Source organism: Calypte anna, chromosome 2 (assembly GCF_003957555.1).
Source record: "Calypte anna isolate BGI_N300 chromosome 2, bCalAnn1_v1.p, whole genome shotgun sequence".
NCBI lineage: Eukaryota > Metazoa > Chordata > Aves > Apodiformes > Trochilidae > Calypte > Calypte anna.
The window spans coordinates 3,197,425-3,222,464 of NC_044245.1; the positions used below are offsets into that span (position 1 = coordinate 3,197,425).

The following is a 25,040-nucleotide window of genomic DNA, read 5'->3' on the forward strand; positions in this document are numbered from 1 at the left end:
AGGTATCCCTGCCCATGGCAGTGGGGTTGGAATGAGATGATCTTTAAGGTCCCTTCCACCCAAACCATTCAATGATTCTATGATTTCATCCACTGACCATCACCAAAGCTGTGGGGGTTGGGTTGCTGTGGTAGGTCTGTAGAGTATGCTCATGCTCTAGCATCTCACCTCAGTCTGTGTGGGGGGTAGAGCTCCATGCAATGGACCAGAAGCTTGTAAGTGATTCTTCTAGACCTGGTAAGGAAGCAAAAATTGAGGTGGGCATATAAGGAAAATTACAATAATTTTCTATATATAAACTTGCATCTAGAAAATAGTCATGAGGGGCCATACTGCTAGGAGAACCAAATTCTAGTCCCTTTAATCTTGGAGTTACTGGGAGAAATATGGGATCTTTACTTCATTTCTAAGGTGCTGATTTGGCCATGGGATCACCTTGAGCAATGAAATTGCTGCCTCTTTCGATTCCTTGCCCTGGGCACTATCTACATAGATGTTAATCTTAGAGTGACTCATTATGGTGTCATCCTTTTAACGTGGTGCCTGAGCATGCCTGGGTTTTCCAAGAACATCTAGAAATGACTAGCAGGCTTGTCTACAAATCTACAAATACTACTGGGTATTAAATAAAAAGGACAGTTGTTGGGTAACCCAGGTGTTGAGGGCTTGTTATGCCTTTAATAGCCTAGAGGAAAAAAAATAATAAAAGGTGCCAGTTGTTCTTTCCTTGCAAAAGAGGACTTACCCTGGTTCTAGAGGTCACCTTCAGAAATCCCACCCAAGCCACCAGCCATCCACTGGTGCCTGCAAACTGTATGAGGCTGCAGGTTTTTATTCTCATCTCTTGTTTATCCCCAAAGCTTTCACAGAATCATAGAATGCCAAGTTGGAAAGGACCTCAAGGGTCATCTATTCCAACCTTTCTAGGTAGGAACGTGGTTCAGATGAGATGGTCCAAGACCCTGTTGAGCTGCATCATGTGTATGTGTCCAGTCTGTTGGGGAATCCACCACTTCTCTGGGGAGATTACTCCCATGTCCAACTGTTCTCATGGTGAAAAATTGTTTTCTGGCATCTGCTTTGTCCTTAGGAAGAACTGTTCTCCAACGTGGCAGTCTTGTGTCCTTGATCTCACAGAGATATTTTATTCTTCTTCCCTAGAACCAGTCCTGGCTGTGAAAACCCCCCTGACAACAGTTGAAGCTGTAGCTGGAGGGGATGCTCTGTTTACTGTTGACCTCACGAAGACATCTTCTGGCACTTGGTACCTGAATGGCAAAGTCTTAGAGGAAAGTGAGACTTACACCATGAAGAGAACTCAAACTACTCACACCCTCATCATAAAGAACGTCTCCAAAAGCCTTGATGGAGCAGAGGTGAAATTTGTTGCCAGTGATGTTGAAACCAGCACCAAGATGAGAGTGAAAGGTATTTACTCTGATCATTGTCCTCTCTCCTTCCATCCAAAGGGCAGTTGTTGTGATCTGATGATTAGAACTGGGGCTGGAGGCTTTACCTGAGGTCTGGGCTGAAGGAAGTACCTGAAATGGCATCATGGATACTAAAGTAGGTCCTGGTAATGCTAGCACAGAGTTCAGAGCAAGTCAGTCCAGCCAGCTGGTTGGTACCTGACCCATCTCATCAATTTCCACAGCTTACCACCATCACTCCATGGATTCCATCACCAGATCTACCACTTTAAACCAGTAATTTCACCTCCTGGTTCTGCTGGTATTTCTGCCTGTCTTTCAGAGAATTAATTACTGATGTGTTATTTTTCCTTGGAGGAGTTTTTTAGTCTATCACAGATGTGTGCTATGTGCAAGTCAGTGTCTCGTGACTTGGTTTAGCATTGAGAGTTGGGTTCTCCAGCTTTCCTCTGTGGAATGAGGATTTTCCCAACATCTCACAACCTGTACCAGACTTGTTTCAGGGACTTTTTAACCCAGCATGACTTGAAATAACAAAGCCTTTGCTCCTGGCAGGTGCTGCAGTGAGATTCACCAACAAGAGCAGAGACATAGAAAAAGTTTCTGCTCGGCTGCGGGAGGAAACCAAACTTCAGGCTGAGCTTTCAGACACAGGAGTTACTGTGAAGTGGATGAAAGATGGGAAAGAACTCAAGGCCAGTGAAAAACATGAACTTCAAACCTTGGGGAAGAGCCACATCCTGAAAATCCGCAACACTTCAGAAGAAGATGCTGGGGTTTATGAGTGCATCTGTGAAGGGGATAAAATGCTCTACCAGCTTTCAGTGAAAGGTATGGGACTGTCCAGGCTGCTTTCAAGCCAAGAGAGTCACCAAGAGACATAAGGGGAGTGCTCCAGAGGCAGTGCTCTCCCCATCATCATCTATCCTTGGCAGGGTCTGTGGTCCCAGAGTAAGAAAACATAGGAGTGAACACAAGACCTAACATGGTCTTAGTGGCAGGAGCTGTGTTTCCACTCAAATTGCTGTCTTGATATTCCCCAGGATCTTTGTGTTATTTCCTGAGGAGGAATGGTTGGTGGTGAAAAGGTGCTCTTGCAGTGAAAAAATTCAATTAAAAGGGATAGGACATGAGGCTGTGATGTTGAACAAGTTATTGAGCAGCTTGTTCAGCTCTGATGAAAGTTCTGATGGACCAAGATAATCTCAGCATTGTGGGATTTTTTTTTTTTTCTTCTTTTTCTGTCAATAAAGGGGACCTACAGGAAATCTGGAGGGGTCATGGAGTGATAGGGTGAGGGGGAACAGTTTCAAACTGGAAGAGGGGAGATTTAGCTTAGACATTAGGAAGAAACCCTTTTTCCTGTGAGGACAGTGTAACACTGGCCCAGGTTGCCCAGAGAAGCTGTGGTTGCCCCATCCCTAGAAAGCCAGGTTGGATGGGGCTTGGAGCAACCTCATCCTGGGAACAACCAGGCTGGACAAACCCAGTTTTCTAAACCCCAGTTTTATCTGGAAAACCCCAGTGTGTTCCCAGATGTCCCATGGATGTCATGAAGATGTCTACTGAAGTTCAGAGGATACAATCTGTCCCCAAGGCAGTCTAGCTGTCAGACACACAGAGATGCAGTTGTTTTTTTTTAATGTTTTGAACAGTCAAATTCACTTTGTAAAGCCACTAGATTCCTGTGTTCTGTCCCATAACTCACCCCTCACCTTCTTTCCCAGCAATAATCCCACTGTTTCTACACTAAGTACCTACAAGCTGCTGCACCATCATGTTCTGCAGGCTTCTTGCCCTCCTTGGTTTGTGTAGAAACAAAGCCCCAGATTAATGTGTATTTTGCATTTGACAACCAACTGGTTTGGTAATTCTCAAAGAGTAAACACAATAAAATAGCTGAAAAAGATTCATTTAAAATGGGGCTAAATTTATGGAGAGAGGAACTGCTGTCTATGATTGGCAGCTGTTCTTAATTTTTTATATTCTCTCTCTCTCTCTGCTGCCTCCTCAGCATCATTTTTCACCCTGGCAGCTCTACCCAGACATTAATTTGAATTAATTAATGGGCATTTCCATGTGCTTTTCAGCATAATGGGGCTAACAAATAAGTAATTATGCCATTATTTGAAAATCTGTGTTGGCCACTCAAACATCTGCTGCTTGCAGCTTGAAACATCATCCTTGTAGGATGAGGGCCTTAAATACCAGCCCAGAATTTTACCTTTCACCACCTTTTGATCTGTTGCTCCAGTGGATCAGGCTCAGCTCTCTGGTGGGTCATCTGATGTGCAGGTCAGCTGTGCCTGGCACAGGGGCATCATCACGTGGGTGCCAATGATGGCAAAGTCCTGCTGAGCCATGCCAAAGCTGTGTCACTCGCTGGGCCTCCTGCCCAACAGAACCCTGCTAGAAAATACACTTGGCTTTTGTCACTGTCCTTCCATGAGACCTCACGTGCCAGGGTGTCCTCTGACTCATGACCTCCTGCGTTGGAACAGGACGTTTGAGGAGCCTCCTCCTGGCTGTCATTGTTGTGTTTGTCACTCTGGGTTTTCTAAGGGAGTGGAAGGTCCATGGCTGAGCCCCTCTCCCTGTTTTTTCCTCCCAAAACTTTGAACCTGTGGGATGAGTTTCTGGGATGCTGATGGGGACACGGAGGTGACGGCAGAGTTTGGTCCCTGCAGGCTTCGTGGGTCTGAGTGGGCTGGGAAGAAAGTTCCACATTTGGGATCCATTGCAAGAGGGAGAAAGCCAGGAAAACACCATCAAAAAAGGAGGGTTTTCCCTGGTTTAATTGCTTTTGATATGACTTCAGTGCCCCAAGAAAAAGTAATTAAAGAAAGAGGTTTTCCTTGGTTTGGGAATGCGTCTGGGATGACTTTTTTTACCAGTAGGTATTACTTTGAGTAAGAAGATGGAGTAAACCCTGAAAACAGGGCTGGTAGGGACTTGGAGAGGTCAAATACAAGCTCCTGTCCCTGTTTCTTCCCTGTTTACTTCATTGCAGGTCAATTCACTCTTCATCTTTAGGTTGTCAGGCCTTGCTATGCTGCCAGCTGGTGAACATTGGTTCCCTACCAAATATTTATCTGTAATTAAAGGCACTTCTACAGACTTGGAGAAATCTAATGTACTTAAAAGCAAGGAAGCTAAAGGCAAAACCCATCTTTGTGTAGGGTGTTTGAGCTATAGGAGAAGCCCCATGTGTTCTACCCAGATATAGCATGGATTGCAATCCCTTGGGAGCAGAAATCTCACAGGGTCACCCTTAGCTCCTCCAGACCATGGGCTACAGTGCTGAGAGCTGATTATTGCCTTTCCCAGCCTTCTGAAGAGTTGTTAATTTTTACTGTGCAAGCATCTTCTTGAAATTAAGGAAAAATCCACAGTTAAAGCTTTGGTTTCTGTAGCTTTGACTGCACAACCCAACCAGAGTGACTTCATTGTGTGTCTTGGTTTAAAATAAGATGTTATGAGGATCTTTGAAAGTGAATTCCATCAGCTAAAATTAGGTGGGATTATGGTTCTAAGCTCATGTTTTTAGCCAGGGTATTGGTGGGGTTTTGAATCTTTGCTTTGAGGCAATAGGTGAATTAATTATTCTGCTACATCTTAATATGATGCTGGATTTATTGTTTATCTTTTATGCTCTAACTACTTTGCAGGAAAAAAAATTTCATTTCAGTCCTATGTGTCACCTGTATGGATTTTTAATTTAATATAATTTAATTTACCTGAATTGCACTCTAACCTCTTTCAGAGTCAGTATTTTGGCCAATATTGGTCAATGTTTTATAATGGTTGAAAAACCTTCATTGCCTTCCCTCCAGTTTCCTTATACTTTCCTTTTTCTTTTTCTTTTCCTTTTCCTTTTCCTTTTTATTTTTCTTTTCCTTTTCCTTTTCCTTTTCCTTTTCCTTTTCTTTTTCTTTTTCTTTTTCTTTTTCTTTTTCTTTTCTTTTTCTTTTTCTTTTTCTTTTTCTTTTCTTTCTTTTCTTTTTCTTCTTCTTTTTCTTCTTCTTCCTTTTTCTTTTTCTTTTCTTTTTCTTTTTCTTTTCTTTTTCTTTTTCTTTTTCTTTTTCTTTTTCTTTTTCTTTTTCTTTTTCTTTTTCTTTTTCTTTTTCTTTTTCTTTTTCTTTTTCTTTTTCTTTTTCTTTTTCTTTTTCTTTTTCTTTTTCTTTTTCTTTTTCTTTTTCTTTTTCTTTTTCTTTTTCTTTTTCTTTTTCTTTTTCTTTTTCTTTTCTTCTATTTCTTTTTCTTTTTCTTTTTCTTTTTCTTCTTCTTTTTCTTTTTCTCTTCTTCTTCTTTTTCTTTTTCTTCTTCTTTTTCTTCTTCTTCTTTTTCTTCTTCTTCTTCTTTTTCTTTTTTCTCTTTCTCTCTCCCTTTTCCTTTTTTTCCTTTTCCTTTTCCTTTTCCTTTTCCTTTCCCTTTCCCTTTTCCTTTCCCTTTCCCTTTCCCTTTCCCTTTCCCTCTTCTCCTTCTCCTTCTCCTTCTCCTTCTCCTTCTCCTTCTCCTTCTCCTTCTCCTTCTCCTTCTCCTTCTCCTTCTCCTTCTCCTTCTCCTTCTCCTTCTCCTTTCCTTCTCCTTCTCCTTCTCCTTCTCCTTCTCCTTCTCCTTTTCTTTTTCCTCTTTTTTTTCCCCCCCCTCAACTCTCCAGGATATTTTCCTGAAGTTTATTGCCTAGAGCTTCCTTCCCACTTTGACTGAGCCTCCTGTGTATGTGCTCTGGGTTTTGGACATTTGATAATTCAGCTACATGGTTTATAAAGGTTGGGGTTTTGGCTGATGTAAAAGATGTCCACAGAACTCTTTACCAGAGCTGTGTATCTCTATTTTTTTTCAGCACTTCCAAACTTCATAAACAAAGAGAAAACTGGAGGAATTATCACAGCCACTACTGGGAAACAAGCTGAATTTGTTTCTGAGACCTCTGAGGCCAACATCCTGGTTCAGTGGTACAAAGATGGCAAGGAAATCACTGCCAGTAAGAAATTCACCATGGAAGATAAAGGAAAACTGCATAAACTTGTGGCTTCAGCTGTGACAAAAGAAGATGAAGGGACATACACATGCAAAATTGGAGATGACACTCTGAGTTTTGATTTAAAAGTCTCAGGTAAGTTTGTGATGCAAGTAGGGGATCAGAATCTGTGTCAGGAACTCAGGACTTTGTTCTATTTGTCTTGCCCTGCAAATCACCAGGTTTTGGGGCCAAGATTGCCTGGTGCTATTGCAGAGACTCTGACCCCTATTCAAATCCAAATCTGGGCACATAGAATAAAGGTGGAAAATATATTAAAAAAAATGTATTAAAGTCAGCACCAGCTTTTAACAATGCTGGAACCATGACACCAAGCTGGCTGAAGAGGCTGAGGGCCACGTCTGGCTTGGACATTGCCTTTGAACCTTTGATGGAGGTGGTCCTAGAGCCTTACTGTGAAAGCCTGAGTCCTTCTTTGAGAAGTTTAACTCCTGACTGAGAGTTGAGGCTGTTCCCAAAGGACACTGTGATCCCTGAGAGCTCTCCCTGCAGTACTGGAAGTGAAGCCATCCATCCATGGCATCTGCCCCCCAGCACAAAGCACGTGGCTGTCAGGCCAGTCCCAGGAGGGAAGTGCTCCCCATGGTGCATTCCAGTCCAGGATGGAGCCAGAGTATCCAATGACACAAGAATTTATCAGTGAAATTCAATATCTGTGAAACTCAACTGGTTGACTTTGCGTGGCCTGGTGGGAACATTTCTTCTTCTTCTAAAAGTGGTTTTCTGCCTAAAATTCTAGCCTGGTTTTTAAGCCAGTTTTAAGTTACAAACTGAAACTCTACACAAAACTTCTCATGGTGCAAAAGTTTTCCATGCTGCAGTACAATGCAATTTAAGAGAAGTAACAACCAAGTTCTTCTCACCTGTGAGTCTGAGGCTGCCCATCAGGGAACCCAAATCAGCAGAACTCCTGGGTCTAGCACAGCACTGGACTTAAGGGATTGCTACAGGATTTACTGAGTTAGAGGGATCACTTCCAGTTTACAGCCAGTGTTTGCTCAGACTGCATTCTGCCTCCTCTTTGGCTGAGAGTCCAACAGAGTTCAACTTCATGTTGAGTGTAACTTTACACCTTGAAAAACTGATCTAAAAGAGCCAACCAGGCTCTGTCTGAACTGTCCCCCAAAGGACAGTTTACACCATCTTGATTTATACTGTCTGATGAGATTTTACAAGTTTTCTGGATCTGCTTTTCTCTGAACATGAAGTACAAATAAGGATTTCACCATCACCTGAGAACCTAAACTTTTGATGAGCATGTGTAGGTTGGGTGAATCCCACCTGTAACTCCTACTACAAACCATGCCATGGCTCAGGCAAAGAAAGCTGTTAAAGTAACTGGCTGTCCCTATGGACTTCCTGATGAGCAGGGATTGAGTTGCACCCTTTTAACAAAACTTGGGTGAAGGCAACTTCCTTCTTGTTTCACATGAAAAGTTTCCAGAGTGCTCAGAAGCAGCACTGCACAGTTGGGGAATTGTGTTTGGGAAGGAATCTGTCTTTCTGATAATGAGTTACTCCATTAATCTTGAAATTCAGGACCCTGGAGGGCCAATCCTTCCTTTGTCATCTAATTTAAAAAAAAAATCAGCAGGAAGATGTGGCACTGTTGCCTCACATATCAGCTTAATCCTCTTGGAGGTGAAGGTTATCTTATCAGTGAGTTTATCTCACATGTGCTCTGATCTGGTCTGGGGGAGAGTTAGTCCTGTGGGACTGATATTGTGAACATGGGGCTGCAGGAATGGCCACAGAAACATCTACAGGAAGGATCCTCATCACTTCTAATAAGATTTTCTGAGGTTCTTAGATCTTCTCAGAGCTCTTTGTGCACTCAGGAATCAATACATATTCCATAGAGTCTGCCTGAAATCAGAAACAAAGAGCAGTGATTAAATTGTCAGCAGCTTGAGGTCATCTCAGTTTGATTTATAAGATCCAGAAGGATGGAGGAGAGATGAATGTGACTGCACTGTGACTGAGAGCAATTCTCTGAAGATCAGAGGACTTTGCTCCACGTGTCAGACATTCAGGCATCAACATTCATGTGTGTGGTGGGACAGGAGCTGTGGATTGAAGCACACATCATGGGATCATGACAGTGAGGCAAGTTCTGCTCCTTTTGGGTACATGCAGCTTCATAGAAACCCCCACGTCTGTGATCTAAAGTGGGTTTCATGCCTGACTTCTGAAAGGAATGGGTTCACATCAGGTAGGAAGGTCTATCTAGAACTTAATAAGGTGGAATTAATGTCACCAAGTAGACCTGACAGGCTGCTGTAGTATAAAGGATTCCTCAATAAGCAGCCCCATTCTCTATGAGCTCTCCAAGTGACTCAAAACTTGGACAATGAGTTTCCTGGTGGAGATGAAGCTGCTGGATCTCAGGAGAGCCTTTTCTGACCCAGAGGCACAGCTCATGGCCTTCACTTTTCACACTGCCATGGTTCCACTGCAGTGGTCCCATGCACACGTGTACATTTACACCCCCCAGGTGAATCCTGCTCACCTAAATGCAACTAAAAGTGAAATAATGAATAATTACTATATCTCAACTTTATTCTGATCAGCTTGAATCAAAGCATGAACCCCTTTCCCTTCCAGATGAAGCTGTTCATTTTATCAACAAGCCCAAGACCACTCCAGAAATATCAGTCAGTCCTTCTGAAACCCTTGAGCTGGTGTGTGAGGTGTCAGCTGCAAGTGGTGCTGTGGTGTGGAAGAAGGATCAGAGTGAGGTGAAGCAGGACCAGAGGACGATGCTCACCAGCCAGGGGACACAGCGCAAGCTCGTCGTCAAGAAGGTGACACAGCAAGACCAAGGGAGCTATAGCTGTGAAACTAAGGATGACAGGACAACATTCCAAGTCAAAGTCAGAGGTGAGGAAATGCTAGGAATGCCAAAGATGAAGGAATATTCTGTTCTGAGTGGCGTCTTGCATTTGGATGATCATCTTGTGATCCCTCTGAGGTGAAATTGAGGATGCTCAAAGGGCTTTGGGGCACCTTTCCTGTGCAGACAGACTGAGAGAGTTGGGGTTGTTCAGTCTGGAGAGGAGAAGGCTCCAACGAGACCTTAGTGTGGCCTTCCAGTGTCTGAAGGGGCTCCAAGAAAGGTGGGGAGGGACTTTTTAGGATGTCAGGTAGGGATAGGACATGGAGGAATGGATCCAAACTAGAGGAGAGGAGATTTTGATTGGAAGTTAGGAAGAAGTTCTTCCCCATGAGGGTGGTGAGATCCTGGCACAGGTTGCCCAGAGAGGTGGTGAAAGCCCCATCCATCCCTGGAAGTTTTTAAGGACAGGATGGATGATGCTCTGAGTAACCTGATCTGGTGGGATGTGTCCCTGCCCATGGCAGGGGGGTTGCAACGAAATTATCTTAAAGGTCCCTTCCAACCCTGAAAGTTCAGTGATTCTATGAAATATTTCATCCCTTTAACTTGATTTTCAGCCAGCTGTCATGTCAACAATTTATGCACACACTTCTGCATCCATCAAATTGTAACCACAAAAAACTGGGGGGCAAGGGTGACAATTCTGCACCTCTCACAGTTATCTGTGTCAGCAGAAACCTCCTGCAGAATCATAATGTGAGGCCATAGCAGAGGTGCAGGGGCAGAGGAAAGAGAAGGGGGAGGTGCTTGAAGCTTGAAGTTCTGATGAGATGGAGAGTGACTGGATGTGAGTGGCCCAAGTGGGCAGTAAAGGAGGCACAGTTCATGGATGTGAAGATGTGGGGGTTCCTCCCTTCTCATTCACTGGCAGCTTGGAGATGCAGAGGAAGAAAAAAAGAAGGAGAGGGAGGAAGGTTCAGGCAGTGTATGTTGGTGATCTTAAGTCCATGGGCTCAAATTTTGAGGTGGTTTTGTTGTTTTTTTGTTGGTTTTTTTTTTTAAATTTGTCACCCAATTCTCACATGACTGTTCACCCAAGATAGAGATGAGATGAAGGGTTTTTTGTGTCCTAATGTGCTGCCAGGGGCACGTACAGTGACACGGGTGGAACTTCAGTAAGCACTGGAGAAGGCAACTGCAAAAAAATCTCAATGTGACTCTTGTGGCTTTCTCACAGAGGCAGAAGATGTGTTTACAAAGAAGGAGAAGGTGCAGAAGGAGGTGAAAGCTGCACTGTCAGAAAACGCCACACTGAGCTGTGAGGTGGCCCAGGAGAAGACTGAGGTGAAATGGTACAAGGAGGGGAAACTGATCACCTCGAGCAAGAAATTCAAGGTGGAGTCTGAGGGCAAATCCCGTCGGCTGGTGGTGGGTCAGGTGGAGAAGAAAGATGCTGGGGAATACACCTGTGAGGCTGCTGGCCAGAAAATCACCTTCAGGATTGATGTCACAGGTAGGAGACATGTTTTTGGTTCACATTTCACTGTCTTTGTGCCTGGGTGTCTCCTGTTGCCTCTCTCAAAAGTGTTAGAAATGCCTTTAAAGTACTTTCTGATGTGGATCAAAGCTACTGGGGGACGTTGTGTAGGACTGGGCTGATCTTCTCTTTGTGTCTGGACATCCTGATATCAGCTCCTCACCTCCCTCTGTGTCTCCTTAGGCTCAGAGAGTGAACAAAGACTTTTCTTTAGCAAGCTCAGAGCTAAAAGACCTCTTCCAATTTGATGGTCAGTGTTGGTCATGCACAAAAGTGTTGGGTTTCTTTCCTCTTCATTTCATCTTTCTTCTACATATCCTTTCTCCCATACCAGAGGATTACTTGAATTATTCCACAGCCTGTCTGTGCAAACACCTGTGAACATGGCCTCATAAATCCATGCACCATGAAAACTTTGTGGGTGATGAACAGGAAGGGATACAGATCCGTGTAACTTGAATTATGAGCTGCATCTGGGAACCTTCCATCCAGCTCTTCCCCTACCTCTTCTTTAATCTGTCCCTGGGTACTCAGTTGGGATTTTTAAAGCTATGAGAAGTGGTGTAAATACTTGTCTACCAAAGGAGATGGAAGCAGTAATGTTTAAAAGACATTTAATGTTTAAAAGATCCCTGCTTTGTTGTGGCTGCATTGAGAAGGTTTGGGAGCTGATGGCCCCACATTGTACTAAAAAATCTGTATTGGCTGCTCTGCAGATATCTGCCACCTGCTAAATCCAAAGGGTGGTGATTTTGTGGGCCCTACATCTCTAAGGACAGTCGTGTCTGACAGGAATAATTATTTATGGACACATTTTTTACCTTAACAGCATGGTTTGGAGTCTGAGGATTTAATACTGAGGTTGTTCTTTCACTCTGGCTACACTAGAGAGATCTTTGCTCTCAGTATATTTTGTGAGAGGCCCAGTAATGTTTATCTTAGGCTCCAGGGAGCTATGGACATGCCAGCTTGTCATGGTTTAACACTGGCCCAGCAATTAAACCGAATAACAGACCCTCTCTATTAATCTCCCTCTCCTCCTTGATAAAGAAAGAAGAGAGAATAAGGGAGAGAGACTGATGGGTTGGAAACTAAACTACACAGCTTGAATGAAAGAGGAATGATAAATAGGAAATATTACCAAATCTATACAAATAGACAGGAAAATTGATCCCAGGTTCCTCCCCTCTTTCCCCCAATAACTCTCACGTCACCCCCGAGGCTGCAGGGCAGCCCTGGGAAAGTCCAGGCTGGAATCCTGGGGTCAGCAGCAGATGGGAGCTGGAGGCAGGAACACACAGATTCAGGCTGGGATGGATCAGGAGCACAGGCAGAGGAAGGGATGGAATCCTCCCAGGATGCCGGGTGAAGGAAGGGAAGCAGGAAAGGCAGGAAGGCCAGGAGCTGGAAGCTGGCTTGGCCCTCGTGATGGCTCAAATTTATCCTGAGTATGAGGTGTATGGGATGGAATCCTCTGTTTGGTCAATTCTGGCATCTCTCTTGTCTGTTCCTCCCCAAAGGAGGCTGCAGGTGGGATCTCTTTATTCCTTCTGGAGGGTAAAAGTTTTCCTCAGAGCTGAGCAGTGCCCTTGGCTCTGCACACCAGTCTCTAGCAGTAACTATAAACATCGAGTGTTGTCAGTCCTAGAAGCACACACTGACTGAGAAACTTGCTGCTAATTTCAGCAAGTACAACTACTTACAAGAGACTGAGCTAAAAGCAAAGGTACAAGACAGAAAATCACCCTTGTCCTGGCCCAGACCAGGACACAGCTGCATCCTGAGTGATTGTTACTGAATTGGATGATAAGAAGGGGTTGCTTGTTTTTTTTTCTTTTTTTTTTTCTTTTCTATATTTACTCTTCTGTCTTCATGATAAAGAATGAAGGGGACAGGGACATCTCTTATGGGGAAAGGCTGAAGGACCAGAGGTCTTTTTAGTATGGAGAAGACTGAGGAGGGGGGGATGTTATCAATGCTTATAAATACTCAAAGGGTTGGAGTCAGGAGGATGGGGCTGGTTTGTTTTTTTACCTAGACAGGACAAGAGTAACAGGCACAAACTTGATCCATAGGAAGTTCCATCTCAACATGAGGAGGAACTTGGTTACTCTGAGGGTGGCAGAGCACTGGAACTGCCTAGAGAGGTGGTGGGGTCTCAGTCTCTGGGGATATTCAAATCCCACCTGGACACCACCCTGTGCAACCTGCTCTGGGTCAGCCTGCCCTGGACAAGGTGATCTCCAGAGCTCCCTCCCAACCCCTCACATTCTCTGGCTCTGTCTTCACACCCAAACCCCTCAGTGTTACCATTGCACTTCTTGTCTCATATTTTGAGCTGAGCAGAAGGGGGAATCTATTTTCTCCTCTGCTTTCCTACGGTATCAAACACCCTGGGACCAGAATGCTGGCAGAGCTCTGGCATTTTATCAGCCATGTGGCAGAGCAACAACTGCACTGGGAATCTGTTGACTTTCCTGCTCACAGCCATGCTGGAGACCTAAAGTCCTTGCAGGGCATAGCTGGAATGCTGTTCCCTTGCAAAGGTTGCAGACTTCACTGCTGCCTTGGGGCATCCTGCTCCCTGCATCTCCTACGTGGGATGTGCAGCAGCTCCTGTAGCATCCAGTTTTACTCCTTCCCATAGCACCTCTTGTAACTTGGGTCCCCAAGGTGTGTGTGGGGTGAGTTGGGGCACTTTGGTTCTTTTTCCTGAATCCTGTAGCTGGGGTTTTTTTGGTTTTTTTTTTGAGCTGCCAGGTTCAGCAAAGGATGGGTTACAGATCTGAGAGGCACCTTCCAGAGAAAATGCAGCATGGGCATCGAGAGACCCTTGGTGTAAACCAAGACCATGCTTGGCTGCTGAACCCATCTCATGCATTAATGCAGAAGTGTGGGCAGAAAACAGAGAAATCTGGTGCTTTCACTCTTGAATGTCTCTAGCTGAGGGGGTTTTTTTAGCTGCCTGCCTCAGAAACCAAAGATTTTCAGTCCTCTTTCCAACGGGATGACCTCATGGATGCCCAGGGTAACCTAATACCTTCTTCTGACCACTGGAGTCCTTGCCTAGCTACTGTTGCTGTATTGCTCATGTGTACAACTGTAATACCACATGCAAATCCAGAGCTCACTGGAAAATGATCTGGTGTGAAAGTCAGGAGGGATTATGAGTACTCTGAGTGGCTCTTTTTGCTGGTGAAATCCTCATCTTACTTAATTATCCCCAAGTGCGGTGGATTTCTAGGTCTTAATTAATCCCCTTCCCATTGCTCTCAGAAAGGTTTGAAAAGGTTCCTGTACTCCAGGGGTCCCTAAAAGCTTCCCTATTTCAAGGGCAGCTTGAAGGTGAGATGCTCAGTGATGAGTATTGGGATGCAGCTGTAGCTTTTTGGATTAATATATAAAGAAGCAGGTGCTGCACACCTTGGGACAAATATCCCAGTACTTCAAGATTCACAAAATGGAGTAAAATCTTTATTTAAAGTTGGCAAAAGCTCCACATCCTAAAAATGGTTTTCCTGTTTCAGTGGAACTTCACCAGTTTCAGCTGAGGGTGGAAATGTCATCTGCTCTGGCTACTTGTTGAACTTCAGCCAGCAATTTGCCTTAAAAATTTATTGCAATTAATCACTTCATAGGCTGATTAAAAGCTTTGGTCACCTCTCCTGTCACTATGAAAATGTTTTATATTAAAGGCCAAGAATGCAGAGGACAATTGAATAACCCACCTGGAATATTCCTGCCCTGCTAACTTGGAATTTTTAATGCTGCACCCTCTGACCCCAGCTGGGTTGTAACTCCTTTCTTTAGAGCACTCTGTGTATTCCCATCTGTAGATGGAAGTTGAAATGTTTGTAATTTTGGGACCAGTTTTGAAAGTAAATTGTGGTGTCTGCTCCAGGGTTTTTTTTAGATATTGAAATGCTGTTTAATCTGGAGTGGGCAGGCTGTGCAATATTGATGTCAAGCCTGTGGATTGCATGTAGTGCCATGGTCAGCAGTGCAGGAACCTGACCTGAGCTGCCCCTGCTCCTTAATATCCCAGGCAGCTGCTCCCACTCAGAGTACAGAGATGGGAGAGATGGTGTGCAGAGGAGAAAGTCACCAAAGGGGAGGAAAAAGTGGCAATAGGAGGCTCATGGGAGGTTATGGAAAGGGTGGCTGCCCCATCCCTGGAAGTGTTCAAGGCCAGATTGGATGGGGCTTGGAGCATCCTGGTCTGGTGGGAGGTGTCCCTGCCCATGCAGGGGGTTGGAACTGAATGATCTTTAAGGTCCCTCCCAACCCAAACCAATCCATGATTCTACACAAATAAATCCAAGCCAATGTTACCTGAGATCCTGTGGAGACCTACACAAAATACCTGCAGTATTTCAGTCTCCCAAGCTATTCATGTGGTACCTATTTTTCCTGTTTTCCTATTTCAGAGGCAGAAGATGCATTTGTCAACAAGGAGAAGGTGCAGAAGGAGGTGAAAGCTGCACTGTCAGAAAACACCACACTGAGCTGTGAGGTGGCCCAGGAGAAGACTGAGGTGAAATGGTACAAGGAGGGGAAACTGATCACCTCAAGCAAGAAATTCAAGGTGGAGTCGGAGGGCAAATCCCGTCGGCTGGTGGTGGGTCAGGTGGAGAAGAAAGATGCTGGGGAATACACCTGTGAGGCTGCTGGCCAGAAAATTACCTTCAGGATTGATGTCACAGGTGGGAAAAGACTCTTTGTCCCATCCTTCTTATTTCTGGAACCTTTAGAAGATTGAATGTAATAGTTATACATATTCTATGCCAAAAATCTTTAAAACAAATAATAAAATGAAAAATAAAATCTTTAACAAGGATGGAGCTCCATCCTTGAAAAACTTTGGGAACCACCCATCCCTGTTGGAAGAAGGCCCTGAAAAGAAGAGCACTGATTGATGTCACAGGTAGGAGATACATTGGTGCTCATATCAGAAAAGTCCATCAGTTGCTTTTACTACAGAGGAAAATGAAACATTTTCTGGGCTCCGGGGTCCAGGTGGACTAAACCTTCATTGTGGGTTGATCAGGCAAGCAGCCTGTAGGCATTTATCTTGATTTTGGTGATGGATCCCACTCAGCACTTCTTGCTGTTATTTAATTTCAGAGTAAGAAAGTCTTGAAGAGCTTCACATATTCCATTATGATTCATAGATATAAAGATAGGGCCAACTCCCAGATCTGTAGGAAAATGGGTCTGGAATCATGCTCATGAAGTACCTGGAGTGGGCAAGGCTGAAGCTGGAGCTGCAGGGGTGAAGGAGATTGGGTTCATATATGTGTTACATTAAGGAACAAAAAGTTGGGTTTTTTGCAGATCTATGGGGATTTCAAGAGCCATAATTCCTGGAGCACTGGTTAATTTTGGTCAGAAATGGCTGATTTGTTCTCAGGCTGTACAAAGGAACATGTCTTAAGTGTGGTTGGGGCTGATCCAAATAGAACAGAGCTATGGGAAGGTCTTGTACCCAGGATCTCACATGTGGCTGTGAACATCTCATGCACCGTGAAAATGAAGATTATTTTTAATTTGCTTCTCCCATCCCACAGAAGCAGAGGAAGCTTTCACCAACAAGGAGAAGGTGCAGAAGGAGGTGAAAGCTGCACTGTCAGAAAACGCCACACTGAGCTGTGAGGTGGCCCAGGAGAAGACTGAGGTGAAATGGTACAAGGAGGGGAAACTGATCACCTCGAGCAAGAAATTCAAGGTGGAGTCTGAGGGCAAATCCCGTCGGCTGGTGGTGGGTCAGGTGGAGAAGAAAGATGCTGGGGAATACACCTGTGAGGCTGCTGGCCAGAAAATCACCTTCAAGTTAGACATCCCAGGTGAGTGATTATCTCATTTTAAGTTTTTTTTTTTATGTAGCTACAAAGAAAGTTTCCTACTGACATAGATTTACTTCTAGCCCTGGTCTTGGATGCTAAGAGAAGAGGCCACTCAGGAGAGAGAATATTCTGTCCTGAATTTTGACCAGGACAAAGGATTGATGAATATGCATCAATCCATCCACTCTTTAGGAGTCTGTAGCTCCACCCTGAGAATCTGTAGTGTCCATCTCTGCTGGGACAGAGTCTCTGTGCCACACCAATCCAAGACATGGCTTTTCTGAGAGGCTTTGCCAGTGTGACTGCAGGTGGAACTGCACAACACGTTTGATTTGGTGTGTGAGTTCAGGTCAGTTGTTTGTGTTTGTTGTTAATTCAACTCTCTCCTTGCTGCTAGTTATTTTTGTGGAAATTATTGCTCACCACTTCCTCTCTCATCTGCCTTGCTTCTGTCTTGCTTGAAAGGAAGAGTGAAGAATACCTGTATTTGATGTGTAGATGTTTCTTCTCTGATTGTGGACCAGAATAAAAACTTCAAGATGCATCAAACTAAAAGCACCTCCCAGGAAGTGATGTGGGACGATGAGATTTGATTTGGAGCCAAGATTTGCCCTTTCCTTCTTCCAGTGGATTCATCCAGAGCTAGAATCTAACCATAACTATTTAGAAGTGTGCATCTGCACAGCCTGGTGCATCACTCACCCCTCTGAGCTTTTATTTTGGAGCCAGCTATGAATACAGGCTTGGGGAGGTGCCCAGCAGAGAGGGACCTGGAGGTGCTGACTGGAAGCCAGTAGAACATGAGCTAACAGTGTGCCCAGGTAGCCAAGAAGACAAATGGCATCCTGGCCTGGATCAGGACCAGTGTGACCAGCAGGACCAGGGAGGTGATCTGCCCTTGTGCTCAGCCTTGTACCTTGAGTGCTGTGCAGAGTTTTGGGCATAACAGTATAGGAAGGAGGTGGTGGAGGTGGTGTAGAGAAGGGCAAATGGGCTGATTTAGGGGTCTGGAGGAACAGGGCTTAAGAGGAGAGGCTGAAGGAGCTGGGGTTGTTCAGCCTGGAGAAGAGGAGGCTGAGGGGAGATCTTGTTGCTCTCTACAGCTCCCTCAAAGGAGGATGGAGTGATGCTGGAGTTGGCCTCTTCTTCCCAGGGACTGTGATAGGACAAGAGGAAATGGGTTCAAGTTGCATCAGAGGAGGTTCAGATTGGATGTTTGGAAAAATTTCTTCACTGAAAGAGTGGGGAAGCATTGGAACAGGTTGGCCAGGGAGGTGGTGGAGTCACCATCCCTGGAGGTATTAAAAAACCCCAGGCAGCTGTGGCACTTCAGGAGATGACTGAGTGGCTAAGGTGGTGTAGGGCTGATAGTTGGGCTTGATGATCTTGAAGGTACTTTGCAACCAGTATGATTTTATCTGGTCATGTATCTTATGCACTGGAGATGGTTTTTGGCTGGTCTTGCACCCAGTGTGGCCCAAGTGCCACCATGACACTTCTGCCCTGAGATTCCTGTGACTGCCAGCTGTGAGGGACACAATTGTTGGGTTTCATTCTGCTTGCTCTGCAACCACCTCTGTTGGGGAGGGACCCTACAAGGAAACTGGAGAGAAATCTGCTGCATTCTCCTTTGTGTTTGGCTGCTCTTCCTTGTGCCAGAAAAACCGTGGTAATGATCATTTCATGGCTTAGTTAGTTGACTTTTTAATGACTATGTAGTGTCTTTTTTTTTCTCTAGCTCTCTGCAGGTTGTAGGAACCATACAGGGTAAGACTGAGATCATGAATTGATTTTAAACACTGCCTTAGAAAGCAGAAGTTGTTGGGAAAATTATAGCAGATTATAAATGGAACGGTGAAAAACAGAAATTAACAAAGGATCTTCCCAGGCTGTTTTTGGAGCTTCTTTGGAGCTTCTGTTTCTTTGGACCTTCTTTTTGCTTCTTTGCTTCCCATGGAAGGATCTTCTCATCCAGGACCAGGAGATCTTGATCCTCTGCTGGATGTATCCAGGCACTGAAGTGCTCTCAACAGTGGCTTGTCCTTGCAACTTAACCCAAAGTCTTCCTCTGAGGAAGGAGAGCTGTTGGCAGGAATAAGGGAAGGTTATGAGAGATTTTTGGATGAAAACCCAAAGACTGTATTGTTTTCAGGGCATCTGAGAAACAGCCAACCTCATAAGAGAAAGTCCCATGGTTTGCACAAGGGGGGGTTCACTTCTTTGGAATTAGCACCAACCTCTCCAGGGTGACATGGAAGGGACCTCACTGTCACCAAACTTCATTGCATTTCACATCCTCTCTATAAAAAGGGATAAAGAAGAGTTTTCTACCCCCTGGAAGTGTTTTTCATGTCACAGGCTTTGAGGTACTTGGCTCCCATGGGAAGGGGGACAAGCATTTTGTCTGCAAGATACAGGTGAGTGTTATCCAAGCCCATTGGTGCTGAAGAAAAAGGCAGTTCTCAGATTTTGCAAATGAATAAATACAAGAAAGAGGAGCAGAGAGGAACAGGCTCCATCTCTTGCCACCAAGAGTTTTACTGCTCACCTTCCATGAAAAGTGGGACTCATTTGGGTTTCCTTCAATCCTGATGAGGTAGTATGGTGGAGAACCAGAACAGGAAGATGGGGGATATAACCCTCTGTGATTTAACACTAGATCACCTTTTTTCTTCTTTCCCCCCCCCCCCCCCCCCCCTTTCTGTGGATTCAAGATTGAACAGAACAGGAGAACCAGGCAGGCTTTGTACCATTCCCCTGAGGAAAATTCAAACACCTGAAAGCTCTCAGTGAAGAGCATTAAGATGGAATAGAACCTGTGACATAAAGAGTCTTTTGCTTGGCCTTCTTGAAGAGCAAAATATCTGCTGAGAGAAGGCAAGAGCCAAAGTGAACAACCTAGCCTGGTCACTTTCTTGGATCATTGGCTTTCTTTCTTCACAAGTGTGATATGAAGAGCTCTGAAACATGAAATTCACCTCCTTTGCATCATGGTCTCACTTTCTCCCTTGTCTACCTGTATTTCTCCTGCTTTGTAACATGTCTTAATCTCCTTTATGAACATGGATCCAGCCTGACTTTTGGCAAATTTTCCTTAATTCCTACAGTTCCTGACTCTATAATACGACTTTCCAGCAGATTCACCCTTTTCTGTTTTTTTTTGTGTTGGCTTTTTTTTTTCCCATTTCTTATCTGCCTTTCAAAGAATTTGGAAGAGCAGTTATCTATTGAGTAGTTATCTATTTTTTTTAGATGTTTTTGCTTATCTTTCTGCTTTTCCAGTGGTTAAGATGTAGACTCTAAACAACTGAGTATGAAGATACCAGGTTTTACACTGAATCTTGAACAAATTGTTCTTTTCTTCCTTAGACCTTTTCTTCCTTAAACCTTTTCTTCCTTAAACCTTTTCTTCCTTAGACCTTTTCTTCCTTAAGACATTTTCTTCCTTAAACCTTTTCTTCCTTAAACCTTCTCTTTCTTAAACCTTCTCTTTCTTAAACCTTTTCTTTCTTCAACCTTTTCTTCAACCTTTTCTTCCTTAAACCTTTTCTTCCTTAAACCTTTTCTTCCTTAATCCTTATCTTCTTTAATTAGCTCTTATAATTAACAAAGCTTTCCTAGTTCTAAATAAGTGTTAGAGATATTTTTGTTGATTCCTCTATTTATTTTAGACTAAACCATCTTACAACCCCTATATCCAAGGTTATTTCCTATTCCCAGCTTCTAATGTTCCTGGAACTTACCAAAACCAAGTCTAAAATCAAATTACTCTTTTTGATTCAATCTGCCTGATTGGAGACTTTGGCATCTATTAAAGAAGCCAAGATGTTGGCCAAGATGGCACAGCTCCAACAGAGGCATCCAAGATCAGGGGGCTGGAGCATGTCACATTTGTTCAGCCTGGAGAAGAGAAGGGAAAAAGGAGATTTTATTGCAACCTACACCTATTTAATGGGATGACATAGAATTAAAAGCTCCATGTTGTTCTCAAAGATGTGTGGTGATGAGAGAATCTGGAACACAGGAGGTTCTGAGAAGGTGCTAAGGAAAATTTGCACCAGGAGGATGCTCAAGCTCTGGAACAGGAACCTTGAGGGTGCAAGGTGTCCAGTGATGGAGGTGTTCAGAGCCCTGTGTTAATTGGTGTAATTTTACCTGCTGTCAGTGGGGAAGTGGGACTGGATGACCTCCAGAGATCACTCCTAACCCAAATGACTGTATGCCTGGGGTTTTGTAATATTATGGACCAGCAATGATGTTCCATAAGGACACAACCCCATATAAATCTTAGGGAAGGTGTTCCAGTCCATCTATTGCATAACACTTTTCATTTTTTTCCTAAAAATTCACTGGGCACATAGATGGGGACAGTGCTGGAAAATGAAGGGTCCTGCCTGGAGGACATCCTATTTTCTGCTAACATACACCCAAACCCTTTCTGTAAGTGGACAGAACACATTCATCTCCCCAAGGGAGTCCATCCTGCTTGCCCTGCCAAGAGTGACCATACAGAGCAGGTGTAGTAGGAAATCTGGTGGACACAGAAGATCAGGTATTGGAGTTCTTGCTGCCTAAAGCATCAGCAAGCTGAAATATGTGCTTCTTGGAATCAAGTTCTTCCTGCCAGTGCTCTTCAAGCATTTGCTTGTCTTTGTCTCTAATAACATTTTTAATTTTATGGCTGCTTAACTTAAATTGTCATCTACCAGGTGGTCTCCCACTGAAAAACCAATAGGATCTTGGAAGCAAAACTTCATTTTTTTTGTGGGTTTTTCCCCCCTAGATTTTTCCTTCATTCTCCTCTTGCAGATGATGTGTTTGAACACAAAGATAAAGTGCAGAAGGAGGTGAAGACAACGCTGGAGGAGAACATCACACTGAGCTGTGAGGTGGCCCAGGAGAAGACTGAGGTGAAATGGTACAAGGAGGGGAAACTGATCACCTCAAGCAAGAAATTCAAGGTGGAGTCCGAGGGCAAATCCCGTCGGCTGGTGGTGGGTCAGGTGGAGAAGAAAGATGCTGGGGAATACACCTGTGAGGCTGCTGGCCAGAAAATCACCTTCAAGATTGATGTCACAGGTGGGAAAAGACTCTTCGTCACGTCCTTCTTATTTCTGGAACCTTTAGAAGATTGAGTATAATAGTTATAATACATATTCTATGACAAAAATCTTTAAAACAAATTAAAAAAATAATAAATAAAATCTTTAACAAGGATGGAGCTCCATCCTTGAAAAACTTTGGGAACCACCCATCTCTGTTGGAAGAGGGCCCTGAAAAGCAGAGCACTGATTGCACCTCTCCAACCCCAAATGTTGATGTAACCAAACAGGTCCACAACACAGTTGGTTCTCAGCAAAATTCAAAGCAGGGTTATGGTGGAAAGTGGGAGGGTGTCTGCTCAGTGTCTGCACTCAAAACACAGCAAAACCCCACAAACTCACCCCAAAGCAGTTTGATGTTCTACTTCTGGTTCTAGGTGTGTTTTGTCAAGTCAGCGCTTGGTTGGAGTTATTTGTTATTTGGTTTATATATTTGTTTTTATATATTTGTATTTATTTGTTTTATATATTTGTTTTTATATATTTGTATTTATATATTTGTTTTCATATATTGTGTTATGGTGTTATTTGTTAGCCATGAAAGGGGACTGGGCACCATCTCTTTGGGACACCGAAATTCTCTCTTTTCAGAGCCAGAAGTGGTGTTTACAAACAAGGAGAAGGTGCAGAAGGAGGTGAAATCTGCACTGTCAGAAAATGCCACACTGAGCTGTGAGGTGGCCCAGGAGAAGACTGAGGTGAAATGGTACAAGGAGGGGAAACTGATCACCTCGAGCAAGAAATTCAAGGTGGAGTCGGAGGGCAAATCCCGTCGGCTGGTGGTGGGTCAGGTAGAGAAGAAAGATGCTGGGGAATACACCTGTGAGGCTGCTGGCCAGAAAATCACCTTCAGGATTGATGTCACAGGTAACATATCTTGTCCAGATTAAAGTTAAAGTTAATACAATAATAATTATAATAACAATTACACAATGAGTCAGATGCTGTAGTCAGCTCTTCCTTGTGCCCTGGAGGCTTCACCTGATTTTCTGTGCCTGGTTGCCTGGGCTGGTTGGAATGGGAATATTTAGCTCTAGTATGGTGCAAACACTTTTCTCATTCTTATTCTCTTTATGTAGTAATTGAAGATATAAATATAGTAGAAATAATAATCAAGATATCATTTGGATCCTTCCCATTGCTTGGATCTCAGGGGTTGGTTGTTGAGCACTGAGCCTCTTGAATGGGAAGGGCCATTAAAAAAATCAATTTTTCATAATATTTATGATCCCATTTCTGAAAAGTGAGAGGCTTGGATGTGCTTTGGCATTTGAGTGACACTTGTGGAGATGGGTTGAAAACTCAGCAGTTTTCCTGATTTTGTGGTGTTGTGTTTGAGATCTCAGCCTTCTGAGGTGGCTTACTGCTTCTGACCAGTGGTAAATGTCCCTATGTCATGAAATATTCCCAGAAATGGGTCTTTTGGAACTGGATTAACAAGGTGTCCAAACAGCTTTACACATGTGATGATGCTAAAGGGAGTTTTGATGCTGTAAAGAACTTTGGATGCCTTGCTAGCCATGATCCTGGCCCACCTGAGCACTACAGGGACATCTTTGTCCCTTTGAAAGTCACATTTATAATAGTGGAAGAGACTATGCAGAGTATGTTCCAAAAGCTCACAGTGCTCTGTGAGTGACCTTGACATTTTTAAACACAAGAAGTTTTCCAGCTTTTGGTGATGTGGAGGACAAGATGTTCTTTTGGAATGTTTGAATGAAGTGTTTTGTCATGTGGTGGCTTGAAACCAGAGGGTTGATGGCAAGGATCCTCTTGGTCCTCTCCATTCCTTGGCTTTTGCTTTCCTTGTTCCCACATTGTGATTTGGTGACACAGAATGATAGATGTTGTCCAGTGAAACCTAAATTTTCTTTTTTTTTTTTTTTTTTCTTTCCCCCCACCCCCATTTTTTTTAATTTTCTTTTTTTTTCTTTCTTCCTTGTTCTTTCTTCTTGTTTCTTCCTCTTTCTTCTTGTTAATTCTTGTGAATTCTTCCTTCTTCTTCCTTCTTCTTCCTTCTTCTTCCTTCTTCTTCCTTCTTCTTCCTTCTTCCTCCTTCTTCCTTCTTCTTCTTCTTCCTTCTTCCTCTTTCTTCTTTCTTCTTCTTCTTCTTTCTTCTTCTTTCTTCTTCTTTCTTTCTTCTTCTTTCTTTCTTCTTTCTTTCTTTCTTCTTCTTCTTTCTTTCTTCTTCCTCTTTCTTCCTCTTTCTTCCCCTTTCTTCCCCTTTCTTCCCCTTTCTTCCCCTTTCTTCCCCTTTCTTCCCCTTTCTTCCCCTTTCTTCCTCTTTCTTCCCCTTCTTCCCCTTTCTTCCCCTTTCTTCCCCTTTCTTCCCCTTTCTTCCCCTTTCTTCCCCTTTCTTCCCCTTTCTTCCCCTTTCTTCCCCTTTCTTCCCCTTTCTTCCCCTTTCTTCCTCTTTCTTTTCTTCCTCTTTCGTCTTCTTTCGTCTTCTTTCATCTTCTTTCTTCTTCCTCTTCCTTCCTCTTCCTTCTTCTTCTTCCTTCTTCTTCTTCCTTCTTCTTCTTCCTTCTTCTTCTTTCTGCATTTAGAGCCAAAAGTTGCCTTTATAAACCAGGAAAAAGTCCAGAAGGAGGTGAATGCTGTCCTGACAGAAAGTGCCACCCTCTGCTGTGAGGTGGCACAGGATGAAACCGAAGTCAAATGGTACAAGGATGGGAGACTTCTTGCTTCTTCTAGGAAATTCAAAACGGAGACTGTGGGCAAAACCCGGCGCTTGGTTATAAACCAACTGGAGAAGAAAGATGCTGGGGAATATACTTGTGAGGCTGCAGGCCAGAAGATGACCTTCAAATTGGAACCAACTGGTGAGGGACAACCCAAGCAGCTCTTTGTGGGAGAAACTGGATACTCCCAGTGGCCATGGTGCAGATATTTTCCCAGAGAGAACTGGTGAACCCCAATAATATGATTTGACCTTTTTATTCAAGCAGTGTGGAACTGGAAAATCTGGCTGAAGATTTTATTTTATTTTATTTTATTTTATTTTATTTTATTTTATTTTATTTATATTTTATTTATTTTCTATGGAAATTCTATGTAATTCCTTGCTTAGCATCCCCTTTGCACTGTCTATCACTTGAGCTTTTTTTCACCCAGACTTTTCACTTCTGAAAGCAGAAGTGGGAAGCTTTGAAGTGTAGAAGTAGAGAAAGGTGGATAAGAAATGCTGATCTGCTGCTGTGTGTGCCCCCAGATTGCCCAGTTTTGTGGGAAAAAGACAAGAAAAAAAA

At 43.7% G+C, this 25,040-nt stretch overlaps 1 protein-coding gene across 5 annotated transcripts in view; it reads left to right on the forward strand.

Annotated features, from left to right (window-relative positions):
• The window catches only part of OBSCN (obscurin, cytoskeletal calmodulin and titin-interacting RhoGEF), a 216,830-nt gene that overhangs the window by 29,037 nt on the left and 162,753 nt on the right, over window positions 1–25,040 (forward strand). For all 5 annotated transcript variants that reach the window (XM_030445973.1, XM_030445974.1, XM_030445975.1 and 2 more), the window contains exons 6-15: window positions 1,162–1,428; window positions 1,986–2,261; window positions 6,277–6,549; window positions 9,079–9,354; window positions 10,548–10,823; window positions 15,275–15,550; window positions 16,415–16,690; window positions 21,500–21,769; window positions 22,384–22,659; window positions 24,339–24,614. In XM_030445973.1, the coding sequence (XP_030301833.1) occupies window positions 1,162–1,428; window positions 1,986–2,261; window positions 6,277–6,549; window positions 9,079–9,354; window positions 10,548–10,823; window positions 15,275–15,550; window positions 16,415–16,690; window positions 21,500–21,769; window positions 22,384–22,659; window positions 24,339–24,614 (2,742 nt within the window). The remainder of the gene's footprint in view (window positions 1–1,161; window positions 1,429–1,985; window positions 2,262–6,276; window positions 6,550–9,078; window positions 9,355–10,547; window positions 10,824–15,274; window positions 15,551–16,414; window positions 16,691–21,499; window positions 21,770–22,383; window positions 22,660–24,338; window positions 24,615–25,040) is intronic.